Raw genomic sequence first — 15,259 nt, 5'->3', positions numbered from 1 at the left:
GTGGGAGGAGACTGGAGTACCCGGAGAAGACCCACGAAGGCACGGGGAGAACATGCAAACTCCACCCAGGAAAGTCGGAGCCTGGACTCGAACCCGAGTCCTCAGAACTGGGAGGCTGACGTGCTAACCAGTCAACCACCGTGCCGCCTCAATATTACTCATCAATTTGTTTTCTTTTTGCACTTATGTACTAGAAATACAGTATTTACTAGAAGAATCATTCTATTTCTACTACTTGCATTTATTCAAAATCTGACTGTTGAAGTTCCAAGGGCCCACTCAACCGAGATTATTCATACATGATTGGATGTTACCATTGGATTGGTCCCCTGAACATTATTTGCTCAGTCATTTTAGAGGACCGCCATATTAGTCTTTGGGATAAAAACCGTAAAAAAAGCAACTGGACATGAAACGACTATTTTCCCCCCGCAGCGAGGGACAAGCCGCGAGTAAGAAAACACGCGATGTTTCATTGTTGTGATCCCAGCGGCCCGCTGAGTTAAAACAAAACAGTGCGTGTTTTACAATCGCTGCCGGTTTTGCTTGGATTTGATACAATCTGATTTCAGTCATCCCAAGAGATGATACACAAGCAAGCGGGCCTGATGTAGTGGCAAATGATCTGAAGACAAAAGTTTCGTCAAAAAAAAAAAGAAAAACAATCTCGTAGGCGGTTAGTTCAACTGATGACTTGTTTTGACAGATTGTTCAGAGGACAGGCTTCTCTTAACGACTCTTCTAATAAGGAAAGTTGAATTCCTACTAGTGCAATACCGTCGAAGATGACGACATCAGGGCAGCTGCGATCATTTTGGATTGAAAAAGGAGTTTGCAAAACTGTTTACGTTGTACTTAAATGCGCCATGACTAATTCACGTTCAATCCAAATCAAATAGAATAGAAGGCGATCCAGCCTCCTGTGTGCAGAGCTGATTGGTTTGGAAATCACTCAACATCTTGCAGAATATTCCGCTGTCCTCATGTGGCTATTGGATTGGCGAAATTGAGGAATTTCTTTTAAATTGTATTTATAAATTCCAAAGCTCGTTCATCAAGTAAGTAATTGAATGTTAAAATACCGCTTGGACATGAGACCTCAGCTGTATAATGGATTGCAAATGACTTTTTGGAAGGAATTTTTTTTTTTTTTTAAAAGCCTGATTTTGGAGGTTAAGCTAAAATGTTTTAGATTATTTAACCATCTGTAATGTTGTGGGTCAAAATGATCAAATTTCAAGTTAAAGAACAAATGTTAGCTTTGCTCTATCGAACTTGGCACCAAAAGATAAAAAAAAATAGATATATTTGGAGATATTTGCAGGGAACAAACAATATACTGGGTTTGTGTTTACATCAACAGACTACAAGAATTGATTCACTTCAACATACGTGCAATGAGAACCCATAGTGTAATAATTAGTTTTTCTTTTTTGCTCTGAAACGTGTCATCGACAGGAGCATTAAACATACCCTGGGTCAAAGTGACCCATTTTAATACCGAAAACGATAAATGATTAAGTTTTTTGCTATGAACCCTCTCAATTGAAATGATTCACTTTGACATATTTGCAATTTCCGTATTTTCCGCATTATGAGGCGCACCTAAGAGCCTTAACTTTTTTCAAAAGCTGACCACGCGCCCCTTATATATGGATCAATATTCTCGCTGTCAAGACGCTATCGGTGACCCTGCACGATCGGTGACACGCATCGGATTGCTAGCTAATACTAATACTTGACCTCAGAGAAAATAATAAAACAGCTGTTTATTCATTTTGGGAGTGAATGGAGTTGTCAGAAAGCGGGTTTGTAATCTATTAATAAAGTTTGACTGACCTATCTGACTGTTTTGTTGACATTCCCTTTAGCGCAGCACCATCTAATGGATGCGTAACGTAACCCCAGCCTCTACTGTAGCGCCTTTATATATGGAAAAAGTTTTAAAATATGTCATTCATTGAAGGTGCGCCTTATAGTGCAGAAAATACGGTAAATGTTACATTTTTGGAATATTAAACATTGCCTGGGTCAAATTGACCCATTTTAAATTGAGTAGTTTTCCGCGATGAAACTTTATCACCAAATAGGTTCATTGTGACATTTGCATTAAAAACTGTTCACCGTGAGCTATACTTCATTATCAGAGTGGTGTCGGAACATTAAACACAGCCCGGTTCAAACTGACCCATTTCAAAGTTAAAGAACTACGAATGGTAGCGTTTCATGATGAAACTTAAAAATGGTTCATTTGAAATATCTGCAATGAACGTGGTTCATAATGTTATTGAGATGCATTAAATATAGCCTGGGACAAAACGGACCCGGGAACGTTATTGCCGTTTCTGAGAAACCAAGCTAACAGGAGGGGTTCAACGCTCCGTGAATTGAAATGAAGACACTGATTGGGACCAGTACCTTCCTCTTCCCTTCACGGATGGGGCCGTGTGTTTACCTTGTGGAAACTGCCGTGGAAAATGCGCTTCACTTGTTCCTCATTAAATGTGGCTTTCTGGATCTCTCCTCGGGTGTCCTTGTTGTAGAATGCGATTGTTTTGCTTGAAGCTGGAAAGAAAGGAGGCTTTGATGAATGCTATGATGAAGCGGCACGCAAAAGCACAGACGGCGCTATAGGGAACACATGGGGGTAGATGGATTGGGGGGGGGGTGCTCCTAATCATTTGCATGCACTTACCACATGTGCAGTTACACAGTGGTAAAAGATACTCATTGAAAAATAAATGCCAATCTCACAAGGAAGCCAAATCCGAAATTAGCGGAGAAGAGTACAGTTATATGCATTTCCTGGTTCCCATTACCATCCATAATTAAGCGGATATGTCAAAGTTTAATTTGCTACAGCGTCTTTCCGAGGCAAACGGCAAGAGGAGCCTTACGGTTGATGGTGAGCCCGACCTCCGGGTTGCTGTTTTTGTCCGCAATCTGCCAGATATCAAAAGGATCCGAAGATGTGTCAGGTAGGAGTCGGAAGAGGAGGACGATGGTGTAGGATGGCGGGAGACCATCTGGATGAATCTCCCTGTTAACGAATTGCATAGTTTTGAATCAAAAGCAGACACGGTCAATCAATTTTTTATGTAGTAGTTTTTAGCTCCAGTGTTTTCTCATGGGGGAGCCTCCACAGTGAGAGGGATGGCTGGTCTTCATCCATCTCACTGTGGATGAACTCCTCCTGGGTGCTTTTCCTTACATGGTACTTCTGTGCCCCGCCATGTTGTGGTTTTCATGTTTTTGTTGGGTTTTGGATCTTTTGTTTGTTTTTTTTTGTATTATGGATGTCCAGCACTTTGAGTTGCATTTTGAATGTATGAAAGGTGCTCTATAAATAAAGTTTGATTGATTGGATTGATTGAAGCAAATGTTCAAAAATTCAAAGATAGAACAAACAAGACTGGTACAGAAAAACCTTGAAAAGCTAAATGATTACCAGGTACCCCTCTGGGTTGTACGCAAATGACTCACATGTTGAAAGTATTTTCCATCCACTCTTCCTGACTACAACGTAAACTGTTTCCATTCCACGCATATAAATAAATACACTATTCTTTAGAAGTTCTGTAGTTGCTTAAAAGCACACAATTTTTAGCCCACGGGTGAGTGTTGTTTCACTAAAAACAGGACAGGAAGAGAGGCTCTTCCAAGTTATATAGCTTGTGCTTCATATTCTACAACAATTAAGCTGTATTGCCAATGGTGGACTTGCGTAATCCCTTTGACTTCAGGGGGAATCGAGTATCATTATCAATAAAGACACAGGATTTTACACCCGTTCTTACTTGGTGGGCTGGTTTATGAAGGCATCCTTATGTAGCCTGTAGGCAATGTAGCTGTTGAACGAGCCCGGCTCCATGGACACGCCATTCATACCAGCGAATGTGCGGTCGGTAATGTTGAAAGCCTCCAGCATCCTGAATCCTGAAGATGGACGAACAACAGAGTCATGGCAAGTAGTGAAAGCCGCCGCAAATATGCTAGTCATGCTAGCAAGGTGTGTTGGTCAATCAGTCAATGTGACGCTTACCGGGTGTGGTGTACCCGTTCATGTAGATCAGAGGGCAAGCTAAAGGAAAACAGAAAGTGATAAAGGGTTGGAAAACATATATTGGAAGGGTTGAAATAGGGTGACCAAACGTCTCGGCTTAACCCCTGGGCATTATCTTATTTTGAAATGACTTGGTCAGAACCATCAAAAGCCCAAAACGGGTCACAATAACGCCTACGGGTTAAACGGGACAGTTCTTCCTATGTTTGTGCCTTGATTTTGTCAGCCCCGTCTCAGCGTCCAATTTTTGTTAGTTTTTTGTTTGTTTGTTTTTTTTAGTCCAGTCAGCAAGCCAATTGTTTGGGCCATTTTTATGTCAATCATAGAGTTGTCACAGCGATTCATACAATCATCAAATTAAAAAAGGAAATTATCTGTTAACTCATTCACTGCCAGCCCAGTAAAAAATGGATCTTGGACGTAGGGCTGCTCGATTATGGGGAAAAAAAATGATAATTAGGATTATTTTGGCAATAGTTGAAATCACGATTATTTCAAACGGTTATTTATGTTTTGGCACAAATCAAGAAAATGTTAAAGCGTTTACAAATATTAGGACCAAATTTAAAAAAAAATAGAAACACTATAATTAAGTTTTGGACCAAACAGAATTTACAATAATATATATTTATTTATGTTGGCAAAAAATTTTATTTTTTGGTACAAAACAAGAACGTTTTTAAACATAAAAAAAACAAATAAAAAATAGTAAGACAAATAAAATTATTTGAAACACTATATTTATGCAAGTTCCTTTTGGATGAAACAAAATTGATCAAATTAGTTATTTTAAAATTTAAAAAAAAAAAAAGGTGCAAATGTATAAATTTAAACAACTCAATAATCTTTTTAGTTTGTGATTATGCTGATTTTGTAATTGTGGAGTGTAATAATTGAAATTATAATTGAATTTCGATTAATTGCACAGCCCTGCTTTGACGTGTATAGCCGTCAATGGCACTGAATGAGTTCAATTCCTTCCTATTTCCTTTCACATGCACATTTGCGTCATATACCGGAACTAGAACGACTTCCTCCTGCCATGTCTAAGAATCCTGGGAAATGTAGTTAAACCGAACATGAGCTGAGAGTTTCTGGCGGCGCTTTTCACCGGGACCGAGCAAAAAAAGTTGGATAATTGAACTCTTTAGCACTGTTGAACTGTCAACCAAGGTACCATTTAGCATTAGCTAAAATAATAACACAACCAGTGATCACAAGCCATTTAATTTGTTGTAAATATTTCCTGGCAAGAATTTGTTGTATATTTGATTTCCAGCTAAATTGCAGTGTCCCGGCTTTGAATTTTGAAAATCTAGGTTGAAAGCAGGTACTTCCTTTGGCAGTAGACCAGTAAAGGACACAATATCGTCTCTGTCTTACTGGAAGTTGCCGTTTCGCAAATGAAGGTGATCAGGTTGTCCTGGATCTTGGCGAAGGCGTCGTAGTCATCCACCACAAACACGTGTCTTTCGCTGGGTTTGCTGCCAATGTTTCTCAACTCTGCCATGTCCACGTCGGCCACGCCAACCACAAATACGCTGTAGCCTGTGGAGGCAAACGCACAAAACAATACAAAATGTCATTCCAAGAGGTTAAGTTTTAACTCGGAACTGAACTGAAAAAGGGGGATTGTTTGTTTGTTGGCATGCTACTTTCTGGTCGAGAAGGGTGACGTAATATTTGACAAATGGATAGCTGTGGTACACTGTAACATTAACAAAAACAAAATAAATCAAATTCCTTCATCCATTTAGTCCTTGCTTCATTCACCACCGCTCCATGTTGTGCATAATTCTACAAACAAACTCATCAATTTGTAACCGTTTTTCCTCATGCTTTTGTCATTGACTGAGTTAAAAATCTGCAAACAATTGTGTTGGGGGGAAAAAAAACGGAAATTCCAATCATTCCAATTTGTGTTTGCGCGCTCCACAGATGTAAATGCTTTGAGGCGTACCAGCTTGCTGCAGCTGCAGGGCGCTCTTCTTGACGTCATCCTGGGAGCGTCCATCTGTGACCACTACGAGAACCTTCGGAACATTCCTCCTCATTCCGCTGTCATAGGTGAACACCTTATCGTAAACGTGTTTCAGCGCAATGCCTGTAAGGAAGACGCAGGAATCAAAACCATGCAAACTTGATCTTTTCGCCTGGCAGGTAGATAGATGCACACTTGTAAGATGAGAGTACCCGTCTTGGTGTTTCCTCCTCTGTAGCGGACATTCTGCAAAGCTGAAACGACGACTCCCTTGTCATGGTATGTGTTAAGCTTGAACTCAGTCTTTGCGTCATCGCTGTACTGCACAAACGCAACCTGTTGGGAAGGCAGGTAAGAATGAGACAAAGAGGGACATGTGAACATATGTACATCTTCAACTTTATTATAGATTGTTATCCATCCATCAATTCACAACTTCCTATATGTGATACACTTGTATTTATATATTTATTCTCTGATTCACACAATTCAAATTTCAACACAGTCCAAAAAATCTATACTATTTCTATATTATTTTTCTCATTCCAAAAATTCAAATTTTTCACAAAAATTAGACATTTTTGCACCAAAAATTCACATTCAACTTACAATCAAATAGTTCCTATTTGAAATTTAAATAATTCCACATATTCAGTTCACTGATTTTCAACACGCCAATAATTCCCACTGACTAAAAATAAAAAAATTTCACCACTACAATACCACTCCCAAAAAATACAAAATTACGTGTGAAGCCAAATTTTAAGATTTTTTTTGTTTTGTTTTTCTCCTTCAATTTTTTTTATTTTATTTGTTTATTTATGTATTTATATACATTTTTGGAACAATTCCAACTGTTTCAACTTTAAATTGTTCAGCTTATTTATTTATTTATTTTTTCAAAATTCCAAAATAAAAGCAAATCTTCAAAACTAATTTTTTTTTCCTTTAATTTTTACATTTTGTGTTCAGCTTATCCTTACCACATTTTTATGGCAAATAAAAAATAAAAGCCAAATGTTAGTATTTTTTTCTTGTTTGTTTTTCTCTTTTTATGTTATTTTTTTTTGAAGATTTTTTTTTTTTTTTTTTTAAACCGATCAGTCCATTCCAACTCAAAATGTTCATTCCAGGTCACTCCGTATCATTTCATGTGACTCAATATTATCCCACATCATTCAATAGCACTCTAAATCATTTCACAATTTTTTCATTCAGCCTCTCAGCGTTAAAAAACGCAATTTCTGCGGAAATTCCATTCTCTAGTTCTTTCCATTCTACATAATCCCAACAAACTGACAATTATCAGAGAATTACTTCTGACCTGCATGCCAGTCGGGCTGATGACATCAAAGGCACCAGTCATGCTTTTCACAAACTGGATGACCTTGTGGAAGCTCTCATCTCCGATACTCCAAGACCCATCAATGAGGAAGACCAGATCGGCCTTTGCACCTCTGCAGACTGTGATTCGAGCACATCAATAATTAATCGCGACCATCCTAGTGGATTACTACCATTATTTAACGTTTTAAAGCTCTCCTCACCATCCAGCGCCGATGGAACCGTCGCTGGTGGAGGAGCGGTGGGTGGCTCGGTTGGCGCTTCGGTGGGTTTAACCACTGAAGGTAAATCAGCAATTAAATTAAGTACATTAAAAAAGTATATATGCTATTTGAAATGGCATGCACATTGAAGCATAATGCCATCTTACGTGTTCGCTCCTTTACGTTGACGCCAGGACCTTCCATGCTGGGGGTCTGGGTGTACACAGTGGCAGTGTAGAGGGTGTCAGGTGTCAAGCCGTCAAAGCAGTGACTACTATCGGTGCTCCTGACTGTGATCTCCTGAGCGCCACGATGAGATGCTTAAAAGGCGGGAAAGGGAAATGAGACCCAACTAATCATAGAAATATTTCAACAGAGGTTCTTGAAAATTAAAAAAAAAATTGCTGATGTACTCACGATTGACAGGTTGCACTTTAAGCCTGTAGGACGTCGCGGCTCTGTGCTGAGCCCAGCGGATGCAGAAAGTGTCATAGCCCACGTTATATGTTGTCAAGTCTGTCACGTTCAGGTACACTAAAAAAAAACAAACAAACCATATTTGACTGGGATTGCCAATATCATTTGGAGGAGATGTACCTGAATGATCAACTTACATGTGGTGCCCTGGCCAATCAGAGGTCCACTGATGCCTGTGCTGTACTGTGCCAACACTTTCAGGTCATAGGTGGTTCCAGGTGTCAGGTTGTTCAATTGGTGGGAAGTGACGTCGCCGACAAACACCTCCGCGGACTCGTCAGATCCTGGGAGGAAACGTAAACAGGATAAAATGTGAAAAACATGTGGAAAACAAAAGTACTAATCTCTAGAATGGCATAATCATACCTTCAGGTTGGTAGATGAGCTTGTATCCCGTAACCCTCGATGGAACGGGGTCCCAGGACACCTTGAAGCGGGTGTACCATTCATCAGAAACTCGAAGGTTCCTGGGTCCGAGCATAGCCGCTGTCGGGAAAAAAAAAACTGGTTTGAATCACAGCGACAACATGCAGATGCAATTCCATGTGATTGTGATCTAATCGCTGATTAATGTTTATGAATTATGGGGAGTTAGGGAAACGACAAGAAGCAAACCTCAGGAAACTGATCGTGTCATGATACAGGGTTTTGTTTTGCCAGGACTACTATAAGAAGCAGGTCTCTCTGGAGTGCAGCCATTTTTAAATCCTCTGGCAAGAACATTTGATTCTTTTTTGGCCACTGTGACACCGAATCAAAAATGCCTTGTTCTGGAATTAATCAGAATTTCTAATCAAGTAGATGAGTCGCTTCAAACTTTCGGACTTCTGTTGTGAATTCCAAAACATTTGTGCCGAATCCAGTCGACGCGGATCGAAAAAAAAAGCTCTCGCTCTCGCTCTCTCCCTCAGCTAATTGGAACCTCCTGTAGAAACATGGCTTGATTAGTCTGTACCTGTGCGACCATCTCCTTCCAGCTCTCCTCCTGGTCCTTCAGCATAGATGGCCGTCACTCTGATGTTATAAGGGGTGTCGGAATCCAAGTTCTGCAGAACCACATTGTTTCTGTTCCCTGGTACTGTCGTCTGCAAATCATATGAGAGAAAGCCAAAAGTTTAGCCGAAGGTTAACTCATTAGCTCCCAAAAACGTATAAATACGTCACGTTTTAAATGTTTCAAGTCGTCCCAAAGACGTACTTATACGTTTTTTATGCCTAGCAGAGAGAAGGCTTTGATGCAGTCTCTCTACTGCAGAAAATGGTTGAGTGGCAGCAGAGTATAAGAGATCAACCAGGCCATGTTAAAACAAGCTGATTTCCCCACAGTTCCAAGCAGAATTGTGAAAAACGATGAAACTTAGCTATGTTCTATTGCTAATTGTTGCACAGCGGAAACAGAAAGGAATATACTTTTTTTTCCCCTGATAAAAGAAGAGACTCTAATCTCTCTTTTGGTATGTTCCATATTTTTATAGCAATAGAACCTAATATTTCACGGGCCTTGAAAAATTAGTCAAAATCCAGGAAAACACTTAAGTGAAAATGGTTGGGAGTAAATGAGTTAACATACTTAGTGGATGTTTATGGTGGTACACCTGCACATTTGAAAAACATCTTTTATGTTATGGAAAAATTTTCAAGATTCTACAAATGCTTACATATTCCTCAATGGGATCTCCAGTGGTTGGGGCGTAGGTGATGCGGTATTGCGTAACCGGGCCGTCAGCATGTTCCCAGCTGACGGAGAGAGTGGAGGTCGTGGGGTCGTACACCCGCATGTTCCTGGGGCCGCCGCGTGGACCTACATTCGGGGAAATTGCAGTACCTTCATCATTACATTGATTTATCACTCGCCGATTGATACGAAAATAATCACGTGATCTACAGGGCTGTTCGAATCAAGTCGGCGTTGTAAATCTCAAGTTCCGTACGTGTTTTGCCGCTGTCACTGATGGTGGCTCCTTCGCCATCGCTGTATACGGCGACGACTGCAACGTTGTAATCGGTGTCTGGGATCAGATCCGGCAGGAAGGCCGTGGTGGAGGTCCCTGGTACCAAAAGCTGCGTGCAAACACACAACATGAACGATTATAAGATCGCATTCAGGGGGAATTATAATTACCGTATTTTCCGCACTATAAGGCGCACCAAAGAGCCTTCAATTTTTTCAAAAGCTGACCATGCGCCTTATAATCCGGCGCGCCTTATATATGGATCAATATTGAGCCGCAACAGGTCACGCTATCGGTGACCCTGCACGATCGGTGCGCAGAAGATCCCGCCATCTTGTATCGCTAGCTAATACTAATACTTGACCTCAGTGAAAATAATAAAACAGCTGTTTTTTTTATTTATTTTGGGAGTGAATGGAGTTGTCACAAAGCTGGTTTGTAATCTACTAATAAAGTTTGACTGACCTATCTGACTGTTTTGTTGACATTCCCTTTCGCGCAGCACCATCTAATGGATGCACAGCGTAACCCCGGCCTCTACTGTAGCGCCTTTATATATGGAAAAAGTTTTAAAATATGTCATTCATTGAAGGTGCGCCTTGTAATGTGGTGCGACTTATAGTGCGGAAAATACAGTATCTATTTGTTTTGTTTTTTCTATCATTAGTTTAACGTGGTCTTAGCACATTTTTCTCGAACAAGTTCCTCATTTACATTTCCGTCATCCCCAACTGTGTAAATTACAAATGTTTTTTTTTCCCCCGTTTATGACCACCACCTCCTTCTTTTGTGAAAAATGATAGAAAAGTTATTCTGCTCCTTTGACCAAACACTCCTTTCCCAGCAAACGCGAAGCGTATCATGACATGACATCTTCCTGCCAATCGCTCCCACAAAGACCTTTGCCCCTCTCTCTTGATGCACACGTGTTTGCGCATTCTTACACAACGCCTCCCTTCGACTCATCAGTCCCGTAGCTGTCAACGCCGAGAGGAAGGAAGAGCCAAATATTCCTTTGAGGTTGATGAGCGTGTTTGACAGCTGCGAAGGCCACGTTTCTCGCGCACGCGATATATATACGTTTGCGTGAGAACCGAGTTGCTGGGGACTCGCTCCAAGAGAATATCAAGGCCAGCAACAGGTAAAGCTGTCAACCCAAAGTCAGTTATGCAGTTATGAAGTTGTGGCGTCATTTCACATGCACCTCAGACAAGGGCTGCGTTCTGAAATCCTCACTATTCGATGTAGACGGCACAGAGAGCCAGTGATGTCACATCTCAGCTTCAAAAGTTGTTTACATATTCCTAATTCTTTCCACGTTAAGACGTTGAAACACTCCTTCCAGATGTCGCCTACAGTGCGAATTAAAGAACCCAGTCCCGGTTTACAGTTCATGCTAATGTACATGTAGCCTATAAAAGACGTGACATTTGGTAAGCAGACTGTTTAGCTTTTAATGTCACATTACGGGGCTGTTACATTCCTTTGTGGTAAATGGAAGTATACTTTAAATTCAAGTCAAGGGTGGCTTGATAGGCCGTAAAAATACATTTGATACATTTGTGCCCACTTTGTTTGCCGGAAACTCACCGACTCTGGGGGCTTGGCAGCGGTCACGGGAGTGTAGAGCACCCGGTACTGCAGAACTGGACCCGTGGCATGCTCCCAGCGTACGTTCAGGCTGTTGGTTGTGGGGTTGAACACTTGGATGTTCCTGACGGGTCGACGATCCACTGCAGAGCCAGGAACGGTTCGATGGTGGTTGAAGGTGGAGACGGATTAAGATTAGGTAAGAGGTCAGGGTTTGGGAAAAGGTAAGACAGAGAAGGTGGAGTATAATGAGAGGATTGTTGGACAGAGTGAAGAGTGATGACAGAGCAAGGTGAAAGGGCAGCAGTGCAAGTGTTTTTGCACCGAGATGAGAGAGGACGAGACAAAACAGACCAGTTAGCTCAACACCAATAATCTACAGATGTCCCCTGAAGCTTGAATGTACTTCAGTGTTTTTCATTGTACTTCAATTACAAGGAAAAATGTGTTGAAAAAGACTTCATAATCGGGTGTTGAGCTTGTCTTCATTTTTCAGTATGCTAATACATTAGCAATGCTATGCTAGCAACGCGAAATTCCCGCTTCTTTGCTTTCGTGAGAAGGTACATAATTCTATTCGAAATTAGACTTTTAGCTCAATGGATTGTGAATATTGTGGAAAATATTGCAATGTCTCAAACAAAGGTATAGAAACGCAACAGGCTATTTTTTAGCCATGTGTCGCCATGCCGTGATTTTGAATCTCTTCGAACAATGAGCGACCAACATTGCTCCCGGTACTGAAAATTGTACCTGTTGGTACATGTTTCTCCCCATGGAACTACATCAATACATCCCACGGGAAAAGCGGACAAATTCACGTGTGTTTATCTTTAAAATGTTGCTTAACAATACCTCTATCAACAGGAAATTCCTGTCAACGCAATGAAACAGAAAAGGATGCACACGGTGCATGAGCAGATGCTCACATTCAAAAAATCCAAAGCAGATGTTTAGAGCTTTTTGTGCCGCTCCTCCATTATAACCCCCAATAAACGCAAAGGGGGGGGGGGGGGGGGGGGGGGGAACACGGCGGGCTGAACACACAAAAAGTACTTCCGTACTTTCATAGGCTGAAGCTGGTTGCTTGCAACTCTTTTGAGTTTTTAAATCACAATAAATACTTAGTGAATTGAGAAGATCCTGAAGTTGAATGAGACCGATTAAAGGCGCTGTAGTTGACAATATAATAGCCGCAAAGTCAACAAAGTGTGATGTAAAAAAAAAATTAAAAAAAAGTCTGTTTTTGCAGGCATTTGGTTGGATTAGTGGAACATAAAAGGGATAGGTTAAGAAAAATGTTAAATATTATGATCTATTTTAACTAAATGGAAATAATAGGCACTATTCGTGACCTTATTCAAGTGAGTCTAAGGCCATAAAGAATATAAAGCTCCCCCCTAATTTCCTTTTCCCCAAAGGAGAGCAATTAGTCAACGCATCCCCTCCCCTGATATACCCCAAGCCCACCATTATCGTGACCACCACCCATCATTCCAACCTATAAATGGACAATATTACGGTAAAGAAAGAGCAGACACCATTTAAGGTTGCCATCTGAGGAATTCCTTTCGACGCGATCACCCCACAAAATGCTGAATCATTCAAGGGTGGAGGTTGGCGGTTTGAAGCTGTAGCCCCCCCCCCCCTCTAATCATTGCTCCGGATTTTGCAGACTCGGCCGCTCATGTTTTTTTTGATTGATCTACTGAGATGTATACAATCAGTTTGTCTTTGTTTTTGTGATATCATGATATTTATTTAGTTTATAACGAGGTTCCCCGAAACGGGCTGCGGGCAAAAGTGTTTACTTAAGTTCACTCTGGTGAGGCATGAATGGATTCCTGAAGATCAGATCATTCAGTTAAAATTGTTTTCAAAGATGCAGTACTTGATATTCCATTGATTTGTAACAACTAATTTGTATACAGTATCGTGGTAAATACATTTGTCATCAATGCACACATTTGAACATGCATATGTGTGAATATCAAGAATGGAATGGATGGATCAAGTCTTTGGAATTAATGGATGTATCAGTGGATGCAATGGATGGGATGAGAAGATGACATGATGTATAAATGAATGATGACTGGATGATGGAATAGACTTTGAAAACAAGAAATTCTCAACCCATGCGCATTTGAACGCCGTCATCGGAAAACGATTTGGATAAAACAGCAAGAGGGACAGCCACGCCCACGAGAGTTGGGTATGGCACAAGTGCTTCACTTGATGGTGATGATGATGATGATGATAATAATGACGACGATGATGATGATGATGATGATGATGATGATGATCATAATGACAATGAACAACGGCCATATAAATAAAGCATGCTTTCACTTAAAAAAGGAAAAACAATTTTCCCTTTGACATATTTACTTACACGAACCACCACTCCCGGACACTATGGATGCAAAAATAGAAAGGTATAATGGATGTAGCCTTCATTGAAATCTTACTCAGAAAGTTTAGCAATAATTGATTCCATAAATACAAACTGTCTTGCAACTAGGATAGGAAAAAAAAAAAAAGATTAACTACTGGAAATGTATTTAACTCATTTGCTCCCAAAAACGTATAAATACGTTTAAGTATGTATAAATGTTTTAAGTGTCCCAAAGACGTATTTATACGTTTTTTTTGTGTTTTTTTAATGCTATAGCATACAGAAGTCTTCGTTGCAGCCTCTCAACTGCAAAGAACGGTTGCAGAAATGGTAGTTATTACACAAACGGCCAGCAGGTGGCAGCAGAGCAAAGGAGATCAACCAGGGCCATGCAGAAAAAAAAGCTAAATTAATTACAATTTTAAATAGATTTGTGAAAACTGATGAAACTTAGCTCTGTTCTAATGCTAATTGCTGCAAAACGGAAACAGATAGAAATATACTTTTTTTTCCGGATGAAAGAAGAGACTCTAATCTTTCTTTTAGTATGTTCTATGTTTTTGTAGCAATTGAACACAATATTCTGTGGGCCTTGCAAAATCAGTCAAAATCCAGTAAAACAGCTGAACGGGATTGCTTCTGTGAAAAGGGCTGGGAGCGAATGAGTTAATTATCCACCAGTGTTCATTCGCAGGCTGAACTTACGCGTTTTGCCATTTTCCGACATGCGCTGTCCCTCTCCAGCGGTGTACACAGGAACCACAGTCACAGTGTAGACAGTATCGGACTGAAGGTTCTTCAGCACGGTGTTGAACGTGTTGCCGGATACTTGGACCTGAAAGGAGTAACAACAAAAGATATACTTCAAGGGAAGATCTGACAAAGTGGAGGCAGTCACATAAAAGTGAAAAGTGGAGTATGGTAAAAAGGGAGGATCCGGATGAAAGGTTCAATTCCAAGAATGTTCTTCTTGTATTAACATTCCAACCTTATTGAAGACTCGTTAATCACTTATCTTTACTGCTTATCCTATTTGGGTCACTGCATGGACTGAAGCCGACCCATCTGATTTAAGACAATGCAAACGGGTTTTGACTCAAAGTTGATTCCAGCAACACAAGAGTCAGCGATAACAAAAGCTACACGACCAATGGTCGTTTTTTAACGTTTCCCTTTATGTCTTTGTGAATAATGTATGAATCACGAACTCTAAGAACTTTCTGTAAATTCTGCAAACTTTTCTTAAAATATTTT

General features: G+C 40.4%; 1 protein-coding gene across 1 annotated transcript in view; it reads right to left on the bottom strand.

The window, feature by feature from the left end:
• Window positions 1–15,259, bottom strand: part of col12a1a (collagen, type XII, alpha 1a) — a 74,723-nt gene that overhangs the window by 21,511 nt on the left and 37,953 nt on the right. The window contains exons 34-51 of the mRNA XM_077538721.1: window positions 14,711–14,840; window positions 11,611–11,753; window positions 10,000–10,129; window positions 9,727–9,869; window positions 9,024–9,153; window positions 8,435–8,554; window positions 8,206–8,352; window positions 8,009–8,125; window positions 7,759–7,911; window positions 7,592–7,666; window positions 7,369–7,508; window positions 6,257–6,380; window positions 6,024–6,167; window positions 5,447–5,611; window positions 4,043–4,081; window positions 3,798–3,936; window positions 2,898–3,040; window positions 2,456–2,565 (exon numbers count right to left, since the gene is read on the bottom strand). Coding sequence (XP_077394847.1) covers window positions 2,456–2,565; window positions 2,898–3,040; window positions 3,798–3,936; window positions 4,043–4,081; window positions 5,447–5,611; window positions 6,024–6,167; window positions 6,257–6,380; window positions 7,369–7,508; window positions 7,592–7,666; window positions 7,759–7,911; window positions 8,009–8,125; window positions 8,206–8,352; window positions 8,435–8,554; window positions 9,024–9,153; window positions 9,727–9,869; window positions 10,000–10,129; window positions 11,611–11,753; window positions 14,711–14,840 — 2,292 coding nt within the window. The remainder of the gene's footprint in view (window positions 1–2,455; window positions 2,566–2,897; window positions 3,041–3,797; window positions 3,937–4,042; window positions 4,082–5,446; window positions 5,612–6,023; window positions 6,168–6,256; window positions 6,381–7,368; window positions 7,509–7,591; window positions 7,667–7,758; window positions 7,912–8,008; window positions 8,126–8,205; window positions 8,353–8,434; window positions 8,555–9,023; window positions 9,154–9,726; window positions 9,870–9,999; window positions 10,130–11,610; window positions 11,754–14,710; window positions 14,841–15,259) is intronic.

Source organism: Festucalex cinctus, chromosome 12 (genome assembly GCF_051991245.1).
Source record: "Festucalex cinctus isolate MCC-2025b chromosome 12, RoL_Fcin_1.0, whole genome shotgun sequence".
Classification (NCBI taxonomy): domain Eukaryota; kingdom Metazoa; phylum Chordata; class Actinopteri; order Syngnathiformes; family Syngnathidae; genus Festucalex; species Festucalex cinctus.
The sequence above is the reverse complement of the archived record's forward strand: the minus strand, read 5'-3'. Positions and strand labels throughout refer to the sequence as shown.